The 12594-nt window shown below is 42.1% G+C and overlaps 1 protein-coding gene across 2 annotated transcripts in view; it reads right to left on the reverse strand.

The window, feature by feature from the left end:
* Nucleotides 1–8815, reverse strand: part of LOC147641030 (D-xylose-proton symporter-like 2) — a 53624-nt gene extending 44809 nt beyond the window's left edge. The window contains exons 1-5 of one of the 2 annotated variants that reach the window (XM_086817496.1): nt 8604–8815; nt 7983–8061; nt 6974–7033; nt 6819–6885; nt 6544–6668 (exon numbers count right to left, since the gene is read on the reverse strand). In XM_086817496.1, coding sequence (XP_086673622.1) covers nt 6544–6668; nt 6819–6885; nt 6974–7033; nt 7983–8061; nt 8604–8698 — 426 coding nt within the window. In that variant the 5' untranslated portion in view covers nt 8699–8815. Of the gene's footprint in view, nt 1–6543; nt 6669–6818; nt 6886–6973; nt 7034–7982; nt 8062–8603 lie in introns of those variants that run through there. The other variant, XM_086817504.1, reaches the window with a different exon arrangement.
* Between the last annotated feature and the right edge of the window lie 3779 nt (nt 8816–12594).

Raw genomic sequence — 12594 nt, forward strand, 5'->3', positions numbered from 1 at the left:
GAAGTTAGAATGGCAATATTATTGGCCAAATATGAGGCGAGATATGTTTGCATATGTGCAACATTGTGATATTTATCAAAAGGTGAAAGCTCCTTGTGGGAAGAACATACACTGAGAACCAAGTGGAAACTAATGTATACCATACTCCAGAGTGGCCCTCAAGTGCTAGCTGTCTTGAGGACGAGAGAGAGAGAGAGAGAGAGAGAGAGAGAGAGAGAAAGAAAGCTGTATTAACGTCTACTAGAGGCCGAACTCGACCTATGAGACAAATCAATGTACAACTGTCAATGTCTTCTAGATGTCCAGGAAAAAAAAGGACAAAATGAACATGAAATAAACTATGAAAGTACTGAGCTAGTGGGGGGGTGTGATGGATGGAGCACTACTGTTAGAGGCTCAGTATGCAACCTATATGCACAGGGTATACAAGAGAGAGAGAGAGAGGAAGACAGGGAGACAGGGAGAGAGAATGTTTGGAGACTTGGAGTTGGGCACCTTGCAAGTGCCAAGGCCCAAGAGAGGAGAGCTTGAGCTTGAGAACTTGAAACTGTGATGGAGAGAAGGTTGGAGGAGAGCCTTTTAAAGAGAGGCCATACTCGATCTCATATGGGGCCTTGTTGGCAGCACAAGGCACCCAATTGGTTGAGATTTCCCCCTTGCTTGGTCTGAAATCTCCCTTTCTACGGCTATCATGGTTGGGTGGTGAGTCAGGCCTGCACCTCTTTCACGGTTTATGGCTTTGTTTTGCAGGTTTCGGGTCGTGTTTCAAGATTGCTCTACAAGGAGATCCATGGGGATTTGATAGTGGTATCAGAGCATGCCTCCAAGAGCGAGCAAGCTGGTAGGTAGGAAAAGAAAGAGGTCAAGAAGAGGTATGAGTTCGGCTACACTGCTGTTTTTTCATGTGTTCTGCTGTTTTTTTCAGAATTCAGCGTATGGTTCCTTGTTTGCATCGTTGGAACCCGAATTGGGTTGTGGTCTTGGAAAGGGTCGATTTGGACAGCATGTGAAGAGAGTTTGTTTTTGGCAAGGAGAGAAGCAAGAGAGATCATCGGCTGTGAATCAGAAAGAGAGAGAGAGAGAGAGAGAGAGAGAGAGAGAGAGAGAGAGAGAACTTGTCGGCGGGTGGTGAAGTCGGGCGGCGAGTTTTTCCTTCTTTGATGCTGTTCGCAGGTGGCGGCGATCTTCGTTGCAAGTCATAGGTGGTGGACAGCCTGAATAGGGCACTTTTTTAAGCCCACATTTTTTAGTTTCACATTGCTTTTCCATTTTTTATATATAGGAACTTTAGGGGTTTTTTTGAACGTAGCCACAAAAAAAAAAAATGCAACGTATGCAGCATGGCTTTTTTTTATTAAAAAAACAAAAACGCACATAGCGTGGTTTCTTTACCGAGACCAATGTTTTTTTCTTAACATGGCTTTACAACACACATCCAGCATGGGTTTTTTTTTTTTTTAACACGAACGTCGTAAAGCAAAAAAGCCATTCAACGTGAAAGTTTTTTTCTTTTTTAACAAAAAGCTTTAGTGGGCTTACAAAAACCAGCATGCACTTCTACAATTCACCACGCGAATCCTTGTGGAGTTTTCTTGCACGTCTCGGGCTCGCAACACCTTGTTTTCTCTCTTCCTTTGGCAGCCAGCTTTCCTTCGTGCTACCCGAATCTTTTGTGAGCGGGTTCTCTCTTAGCTTTTAGGAGCTTTTGTTTCTTGACGATTTAGTTGCTCCTCTCCTCTCCTCTCCTCTTCCGGAATGTCGACCCAAGAATCCGAGATGAAACCTATAACCGAACCCGAAGACCTACTGACTACCAAGGCTGCCAACGGTGATCTTTTCGAAGATTTTGTGACTAAATCTGATTTTCGGGAGTTTGAAATTACTTTCGACACTTCTTTCGCAGAGCACCAGGCATAGGTCGTTGTCGTTGCACTAATGCAAACTTTGCAAAATTCCATCTCTTTATTGATCACTACTCTATCTACTCTCTCGGGCATGGATACCTTGGCGTTTGCTTTAGGCCCCAACATCACTCCGGAGCAATTTGGGGGTGAGCAAAAGTAGCGTACCAAGGAGATTGTGCACGCGGCTACATAAGTGGCAGGTCCACTTCCAGTTTCATCCATATGGCGATGACAAAAAGATTCAGGTGGTAGCAGGTTTCCTCTCAGGCAAGGCTTTGCTCTGGTGGAAAGAACTCAAACCTAAACCAACAACCTGGGCTCAGTTTGAAGTCTTCAAGAAAGAGTTCCTCAAGAAGGAGGATGACTACGACATAGTTGCTCAGTTTGTCAATTTGACGATGTCCTCGCAGAACCTCACTTATGAGGTCTACCTGCAGAAATTTAGAGACTTGCAGATGAAAGCTACGAAGATGGATTCTACTACTTTATTGGGGTTCTTCGTCGTAGAAGGATTACCCGACTGGTACCGTTTACAAGTCAAGAATAACAAGTGCAAAACTTTGGATGAGGCCATTCATTCTACGCGTATTTATGATGATACAATGGTCTCTTCCAACCAAGACCGTAACCGAGCAAGGGGGAACAAGCACAAAAGAAAGTTCTCCATGCCGATGACTAGCACGACAGAAAGAAAGTCTTCGGACCAACCTTCGAAGAATTCTACTTCGACTCCAGCAAAGAAAAACCGTCTTCTCAAGGCTTTGAAGCTCAAGAAGGAGGGACGTTGCTTCATCTGCGAAGAAAAAGGACACATGCGTAACAAGTGCCCAAAGAAGAAGGGTGCTAAGAAAAGAAGAAGGGTGCTAAGAAGGCTGAGAAAGATGAGTTAGCCAAACGACTCGCAGATTATTTGAGGATGGGCCAGATTCGTCCAAGTAACTCACCTTGGGGTGCACTTGTGTTACTTAGGCGAAAGAAGGACAACATCTGACTGAACAAAGTGTAAATCAAGAACCGCTATCCTCTCCCTAGATCAGATGACCTGATTGACCATTTAATGGGAGCAAAGTATTTCACAAAGATCGATTTACGTACTGGCTACGACCAGATACGTATTCATGAAAGGCACGTCGAAAGAACCACCTTTCGGACTAGGTATGGCCATTGCGAGTTTCTCGTATTACCTTTTGGGTTGACCAATGCCCCAGCCACTTTTCAGCAAATGATGAACGATCTTTTTCGTGCACATGAGAAGCCACTATGGTCTTCGCCTCTTTCTCCAACCTGTATGCAACATTTACTTGACTAAAAATTGCTCTTAACCTTAGCCAATAATCATTAGAGGTAGGGGAGGAAATAACTTGATGCATTGGGTTATCACTCACGCCATTGATAATGAATGAGAGAGCCTTTGCATAATTCCTTTCCCATTTTACAACCATATCAGGTTTCCTTGAATTTGGTTTCCTCTCAGTCCCATTCACAATTCACCAAAGCTCTCTATCTGTCAAAGCCATTTGCATCTTTATGGCCCAAGTGTGATGCTTAGATCCATCAAACCTATCTCTTCGCATCCAGTTGTACTCTTGAGGATCATGTTACCCACCTCATGATTGTCTTGACTATTTTAAGCTGTATGCTAAATTTAGTAAATGTGAGTTTTTTATGACAGAAATCACTATTTGCTAAATTTAGTAAATGTGAGTTTTTAATGACAGAAATCATTTACTTGGGACACAAGATTACACGAGACGGGTTAAGCATTGACTATGACCGAGTCTCGAAGGTTTTGGCTTGGCCGATACCACAGACAGTGAGACAACTTTGTTCTTTTCTCGGTTTTGTTGCTTTTTCTTCGAAAATCTGTGCAGGAGTACTCTCAGGTCATACTACTGATGACCGACTTGTTGAAAGGTCATGGACGTAAGTCGAATCAGCCTATCACTTGGAATAACGATTTGGATATGGCCTTCAGACTTTTGAAAGATAAAGTCAAGGAAGCACCTACTTTAGCACTACCCAATCCTAGTCGGCCTTATGTTCTTGAGACTAACGCGAGTCACTATGTGATCGGGGCTGTTGCGTTCGAAAGTCAAAAGCTGGACGACACTCAATCTCGTTGGCCAACCCTTGAGAAGGGGCTTTACACTGTCATTTATGCTCTCAAGGTATTTATATGGCTCCAAGTTTGTGGTATTGAGACTGATCATCAGTCAATCAAGTATGTGTTTGATGTGGATGATTTGAGAGGACGAAAAGCTAGATTCTTAATGAGTGTTACAACACCCCTTCTATTGGACACCCCAGGGTACACAGGACTTTAGCTTTAGTGAGACACACTTTCTATTGGCCAAAGATGAAAGGGTATGTAGAAGATTATGTCCTCAAGTGTCAGATTTGTCAAGCAAATAAAGCTGAAAGCTTTGGACAGGCAGGGATGTTGCATCCTTTGCAAATCCCAGGTAATAATTTCCATGGATTTTATTATCGGATTGCCAAGAACACGTAAAGGCCACGATTCTATTTGGGTTGTGGTGGACCGCTCGACAAAGATCGCTAGATTTTTACCTACACGAAAGACTGTTATAGCTACGGAGTCATTGACTATCCGGATCAGCGTTGTCTTGGGCTCTACCTTCTGGAGTTGCATAGACACAGGGACCAGCTGCTTGGATCACGCTGATAGTGTCCGGGTACAGATACCTCGCAGCCTCGGATCAGGAGCTTTTTCTCCCACATCCAAGAAGCCTCTCGTTGTCACCTAGGAAAGGAACCCACCCAAGACCCCCCACCTCTCAGATAAGTCAGACAGCGCACACGAGAGTCTCTCCGTTTCCCTGAGGTTACCATAGACTAAGCGGTTCAAATGCAGCATGGTAGGCACCCAAGATCTACTGGGCCACATAGGCGCTTTGCCCATCAGCTCCAAGTCCAAGAGATGCTCCGGCGATACAGAGATGCCCTCACAAGACATGTGGACATTGATGCCCTTTACACAGTTCCTGAGGATGATGATGAGACCACTCCACCAGCAACCCTAGCTTCATGTTCCTTGGACCTTGGGTCATCGTGCTATTGTGTTCTTGAGGCTGTTACTTGTATTTGTAGCTAGTAGTCTTTTTCCAATGTTTTATTTTTCTGTTTTACCAGGATAAGTGTAACACTTGGATACTTTGTAACGCCTTTTTGTCTCATATACCGTAGTGGTCTTTGAAGACGTTAATAAAAGTTTATTTCTTTCTTTTCTCTCTCTCTGTCTCTCGGTCTCATAGGTCATGTTGGCCCTTTGTAGACGTTAATATAACTTTCTTTCTCTCTCTCCCTTGGGCCTTAGGCTTTAGGATTTAGCCTCTCTCTCTCTCTCTCTCTCTCTCTCTCTCTCTCTCTCTCTCTCCAAGTCCCCCTCTCTCTCCCTTGGGCCTTAGCCTCTCTCGTATAAATTTATAAGTGTTTTTTTTAATGTACTTTACCGTATCGTATTCCTTAATTTCATATGGTACGGTAAATTCCCGTACGGTATCATACCGTACCATATCGTACGATTGTACACCACGGCTTGGGACAGAGACAAGCTCCCCTCATTGGCACTGGAGTCATCTAGGTGACTAGCCAAGACAGAATAGGTTAGGGTTTGGTATGCCAGGGTTACATAATGGTTCCTCTAGCATGGCTTCATATAGATCACCTGCCCCCATTCCACTAAAGTTTGGATGCACCACTATTACCTCTTACCTGCCAAGACATTAATTGGCTTATCCGAGCCGACCTCTTCAGACTAGAGACCCATGTCACATGGTTGGATACACACTAGCTTCCTAAAAAGATGCAGTTTTACCAGGACCACTTTGTGAGGATTACAGAGGATGGCTTCATTCAGAAGCCTGGCTATTTTCTTAGACACGTGTCACATGCCATGAGGATTGCGATCGGCCAGATCAGAATCTCATCAAATCGCCTCAAGGTGAAGACTGGATAAGCACAGGACATTGTGAGAGAGATGTCAATTCTGTTCATTAGAGGTCGAGATGGAGGAGCATTATCATTTCACATGCCCAGTGTACTATGAGATACGAGGGAGGTTTCATTGCCTCATTGTCTCGGGTGATTGATTTCCTAAACCAGTGATGCTTGGGACTCTACCTGATGGAGCTACGGCACCATATAGATCAGCCATGCAGAGAGGCACACAGGCAGACCCTAGATACCTCACACACACTGTCATCAAAGTGAGGGTACAGTTCCTATAGAGAGCCAAATGCCTCCACCCTGAGAGATCCACGCCATCCTCTTGGCAACTTCAGATCCAGGATATAGTCCAACACCATAAAGCAGCACCCCCGCAGGAGGTGGAGATTGATATTATGTACCATGAGGCTGGGGAGGATGACACATGATGAGGTCTCATTGATTCATTGTAGTTTCATTTGGTAGATAGGTCTTTTCTTGTTTGCATGTTTTATGATCTTCATTTACACATTTTTGGTCTCATAGAATAGATTTTAATACAATTTTTCTCTCTCTCTCACACACCTCGCCAGAGAGAAAGAAATGCTATATGGTGTGTTCTGTATGAAATTATGAATGGCATCAAACATTACTATTTGGTGAGAATACATAGTCAGCAGCCCATAACACTTACCAAACCAATTCCAAGTCCATAAACCAATCGTCCAACAAGGAGAACGGTGAAGTTGGGAGCTGAAGCCATCAAAATCGATCCAAGGATGTAGAAGACCGAGGCACCAAATAGCTCCCTTCGACGACCTTCATAGTTTCGTAAAATCCATTTTTAGAACCGTCATGTGCATACGTCATGCTCACCAATATTATAGCAATGCTAAGACTTTTTTACTTAAATCAACCCACAAATACATAAACTAATGCAGATAACACTGAATAAGAGTAAGAAAAAACCTAGGAAATCTGATATACTAAAGGCCAAAACAGACCCCATGAATGCACCATAAAGCGATCCGCTTTCCTGCATTAATGCCAATAGAATGTTATTACAGCAATAAATCACCTTAATACACAGGCAATTATTAACACCTCAAGGTTTAATGAGTTACCACAAACCCGATTTCCACTGATGTGAGATCATACCAATCCACTCCACTCAATTTGGGGGACTGCATGACAACATGACAAGGTAAGATCATCTACCTTCATAAATTAAACTGTGCTGATATTCGAAAATTGCAAGGATTAGCTCTGTGCATCACCGCAAGAATTAAAAACATGTAGTTGAAAACAGTGAGATGTTTTGGGGTAGAGTTGGAGCTTGTTTGGGACTGTTTTGTGGCACTGACTTGGCCTGGCTTTTGTGAAGAGGGCTTTGTCAGAGTCTCTTGTGACCAGTACACTATGGAAAATCCGGGGCAAGTTGCACCCTCACCTTGGATTCTTTGTAAAGCTTCTATGTTATAAAGAAGTACCTATGGGGGCCGACCGTTCCAGCTTCGTGTGCTGTCTATTTATTTCTTGTGGCTTCCTATTGTTACTCTCTGTCTGTCCGGGTGTCCTATCGGTTACAGTGGGCAACTCATTTTCACCTTTGAGAGAGGGCAGGCAAGAACAAAGGTGGGCAGGAGAGACAGCGAGCAAGAGAGGGCGGATGGCCGGAAACAAAATGGTAGGCAGCAAGTGTCACCAAACTCGGCAAGTTCCTATTGGAAAGGACTCTGGGAATTCCAGAGTGCCCCAAAATAGTACAAGTACTGAAAACGGGGGATTTCCATTACACATGCATGTGCATGAATCTTGGATGCACGTGACTGCAGTAGAGGATTTTTGCTGGATAATGACATGTTATTGTGTCCTATCTGCATGAATGTATGATGACATAGGCAATGCGGGGATGCCTAGCATCGCTTACTAGAGTGCTCGTGTTTGCTGACAAATTTATCGCATTTTTCAAGGGTTAAAACATGTGAAAAGAGGCCCAAAAGGGTAATTCAAGAAAAAGGGGGCTCAAACACTTTCCATGAGCTCCAAGAATTATCTGATGCCAAATCCAAGCTAAATCCTACATGTTGAGAAACTGAATGTTAAAAAGAGGAAGTCTATATAGTCTCACACCTCTATGGATAATGCGGCGGATGATGTGGCTCCAATGTCATAGCCATACAAAAGGCCTCCAAGTGCTGGGAAGAGAAACCTGCTCAAAGAGAAGCTAGGTTAAATAAGGCTAAGCTAAATAAGATCACCCTCAAAAAACCTTAATTACTAAGATCATCCTCAAAAAAACTTAATCTTGAAGGTTAATTACATCACTTACACTTCGGGCGCAATACCTTGACCAGATTTTGTGACTCGGATTAGGCAAGTGATTGTGATAGTAGGAAATCAATTTTTGGTTACTGTTTTTTGGTTGGATCTGGAATTACATCTTGGATCATGAAGAAGCACCCTACAGTGGCACTTTCTACTACAAAGGCTGAGTACAAGGCGGCATGCTTTGCTTCATATGTGAAGTAGCCTATAGTGGCCCTTTCTTCTATAGAGGCTAAGTACAAGGAAGAATGTTTTGCTTCATGTGAAGCAATCTAGTTGAGAAGGGTTTTGGGATCACCCAAAAAAAAAAGTACTAGGAAAGACACCTTAATTACATAGTTCAAGGCTATGCTAAGATCCAGAAAATGTGATTAGAAAAGCTAAATGTGCGTGGTTTAGAATGTAATTTAAACTTCATGTACTTACGGTAAGATTGCAGAGGACAAATTGTAGGGTGTCGCGGTGAGCTTTTCTTGCGATTCAATGAGAGGGGTGCAGCTAGCAGGCTCAGGAGTCTTCATGGTTGACGGCGGGGAACCTGCTGCTAACACCACCCCATTAAAGAGGATTAAGCCTTGTTTAAGATTAAACCCATTTCGCACTGTTAGAAACAGATCTCCTAATTTTTTGATTTTTGCTTTTATCATTGACGATTTGTTGTACGCTTTTGAGCACGTGTTTACTTCCCGAAATGCATTTACAAATTACACGTGACACACATAATTACTTTATTCTTAATTTATAAACTGTCCTTTTCGGGCAAACATTGGAATGATAAAGAGTTTTTAACGTTAGTGCTAGAGAGCATGATAAATGCTCCATATTTGTTTTGAAATTCCTTTTTACCAATTAAAATTTAGCTTTTTTATTTACTTTTAGTTTTTATTATAAAGTAAATATAAAATAGTGGATAGGGCACCTAAATTTCCCACCCAAGGCCTGGGTTTGATTCCCTCACACTACAACCATGAGAGGGGGCTAAGGGGAAAGGGCCTTCCTTGGGGATGTGTAACAAGGCCCTATAATGTGGTCACCTAATCTCCAGAAAAAATCTCTTTAAATACTCTCTTTAAACATGAGGAATGTTCATGGTACCATTTGCTAGCCTCTTACATGTGCATGTGCATGTGCAATTCTAAAAAAAACATATATTTATGGCTCGTAATGTTGTTGCTTGTAAAAGTATTTATTATTTTGTTTCTAACCAAGGTCAACAAGTTAGCATAGTGGAACGGTAGAGCTCGTGGGTTTAAAGTTATGAAGCTCATGGGTTCCAAGTCATGGTTCTCTTGCATATCATTAATACACAAGAAGAAAAGAATTATAAAAGGGAAGATCTTATTTTTCAAAGATAGAGACAAAGAGAGACAGAGAGAGAGACCAAAAAAGACATGTGCGCGTCTACATCTAGATTCAAAGGGCATATTATGTACAAAGTGGTACAACCTATGTTAATGTTGCCAATGGAGCGCATCATGGTGATGTATTCGTCAGTTGACTCTAACCTCCACTTATTAATATGAGTTTTTCCACAAAATTGTGTACATTATGTATGTGTATCATTAGTCATTTGACTCTACCTCTCCACCCATTATTAACATGTGTGTCATTCGTCATTTGAATCTACCTTTCCACCCATTATTAATATGTATGTGTGCCATTCATCATTTGACTCTACCTTTCCACCCATTATTAACTTAATAGAAAGTGTGCACTTCTCACATTGTTGTTGGGTTAGCATATTAATGTGCAAGCTCTCAAAATTTGGTTTATGGAGGGTTAAAGTGTAGTTAATATGATTTTTGAACAAAGAACTTATGGTTGGAACTCATGGGTCGTTATGTTAATTACTTGCGAGTTGGGCAACCAAACTTTGACATGTGAAGGGGTAAATAATATATATGAAAATGTGATATGCTTTTAGAAGATGGTTAGAGTACATAGCAAGTATGATTTGTTAACAAAGGACCTGTGGTTGGAACTCATGGGTCATCATGTCGATTACTTACAAGTTAGGCAACCAAATTTTGGCATGTGAAGGGGTAAATAATATATATTAAAATATGATATGATTTTTGAAGAGAACATCGATAAGTGGAATCCTTGAGTGTAGAGGCAAAAAAGCTTGAATGTATTCTCAATATTACCATTGATGATGGTGTTAGCCTAATTAGCCTAGAAGTCCCTAGTGTGAACAACCTTACACAAGGGCACTTTTTACCCTGTGCTGGGCAGGGGTTTTTCCCCCATGTGAGCATATTCTTGTGTGTTAGCCACATCAGCCCCATAGGGCTAGTGCTTCTATTAGTACTCTTGTATTCCACTTATTTCTAGTCTACTTCTTCTTGCATTCCGAGGTCTTCCATGTGCATGTATGCCCTATTACCCCTAATTGACAGATTGTTATATCAGCCCACATCCATGCTGATTCCACCTTGTCGGCTTGTCCATTGACACAGGTTATTTTTCAGATATATTGGCATTCAATGGACCTTGACAATTTCTTCCTTGCTATTGTTCCCAGTGCTTAAGTACTCTGTTTCTTGCTGACTTAGCTTAGCCTGTTTGGCTCTAAATCAGTCCTTTGTTTGCTATACTGCCATTCAGTCCTTTGTTTGCTATACTGCCATTCAATCAGATTCAGCAGCCCAACTTTCCCATATTTCTATAATTCCATGGGTGATATGTTAATTGAAGAGGATGCAGCCATTGTGATCTCCTGCCTGCTGACAGCAGTTGGACACACGCTGCCTCTAGTCATGCATCTAATTTTATTGATTCCACCCTTGTTTCCTCCGCATTACATGAGGAGCCACCTTCTCTTCTTGATGCATTAGAGGATGATCATTGGGTTACAGTCAAGCATTCAACCTTCTGATGCTGTGCTGACACCCTGACATTCAATAGATTCAGCAAAAATTGGCCTGATGATTTGCTCGTGACTTTATAGCATGCATTTGATGTTCAGACACATTGGGCTTTTACACTATTTAAGTATCGAGTGCATAGCAATTGAAAGGGGTGTCCTGATACCTCCAATGAAGCTTTTGATGCTGCCCCTTATCACAGCCAAATGTCGAATGCCTTATTCCATATGCAATACTCGTCTGGAAACTTAGTATGCAGTGTCACAATTAAGTAAATTTTAGCATTGCCCCAGCTTTGGCATTGGCACACAGTGAAGTAGAAATGTATTTTCTTTATGCTTGCCACCTCCACTGACAAGTATTGGGCATGATGTTCTAACACTAAGGTGTCCAACAATGGTAGTTGTTTCCGGACAGTAGCCACTTTAGGTTGTGAAGCTGAGTACAACGTAGCATTCACACCTATTATGGAATGTGTATGGCTCCATCGTTTATCGACAGATCTTGGTATTGGACAGCTGTCTTCTTCCAACATTTTTTCACTGATAGTCAAAGCGCATATGCAGTCACCATGGACATAGCACATTCATGTGCATTTTCATTATGTCAGGAAAGGCTCCATGTAGGAGAGATTGCCTTGACCTATGTGCCTACACATGCCAATGTAGCAGATGGGCTTACCAAAACTCTTTATAGGGTAGTCTGCTACACCATGTACATGTTCGTAAATACCATTCACTTCAAGGGGTTTGTTAGCCTAGTTAGCCTGAAAGTCCCTAGTGTGAACAGCCCTACACCTGGGCACTTTTCACCTTGTGCTGGTGCCAAGGTTTTTTCCTTGTGTGAACAGACTCTTGTGTGTCAGCCACATCGGCCCCTAGAGCTAAGGCTTCTATTAGTACTCTTGTAATCCACTCATTTCTCATCATTATCATCCATTACTTTCTAGCTTCGCTTCTGGTCTCTCTCTCTCTTTGAGCTTGATTCAACTGTGTGTGTGCGCGCGCGCACGTGCATGATGCAGAGCATCTTCTCCCTCATCCAACCGATGGCTTGAACTTACCTTCACGAGCAGAATCCTTGAGTGTAGAAATAGAAAATCTTAAATGCATACTCAATATTACCATTGGTGGCTTGAACTTGCCTTCGAGAACTTACCTTCAATGCCATGGAAATCTTTGATGTAGTTTGCCAAAAGAGAACACCATTGATGGCTTGAACTTACCTTTATGCACTTTGTCACAATCACCTTCAAGTTAGACTTGCATTTAAAGGTGATTACATTGCTCTAACTCAAAGTATACACAAATAAATAATAAAGCTAGAGTAAGGATGTAGGTGCAGATGGTGCTAATAAGAATGATAATGTTGATTAAAGCTTTGTTGCTTATCAAGCACAAGAAATTAGCAAGGCATGTGGACATTAAGAGACCTAAATGTTTCGTTAAAAGAGAAAGGTTACAAATAGACAATTGAGATAGGTTTCAAGATGGAGAGGGGTGCTAATACTAGTCGCTAATGGCCCATAAAAAATATCCAAAGATGGAGAG

The sequence above is a fragment of the Cibotium barometz genome, chromosome 2 (genome assembly GCF_041138505.1).
Source record: "Cibotium barometz isolate CiBa-2024 chromosome 2, ASM4113850v1, whole genome shotgun sequence".
Taxonomy (NCBI): domain Eukaryota; kingdom Viridiplantae; phylum Streptophyta; class Polypodiopsida; order Cyatheales; family Cibotiaceae; genus Cibotium; species Cibotium barometz.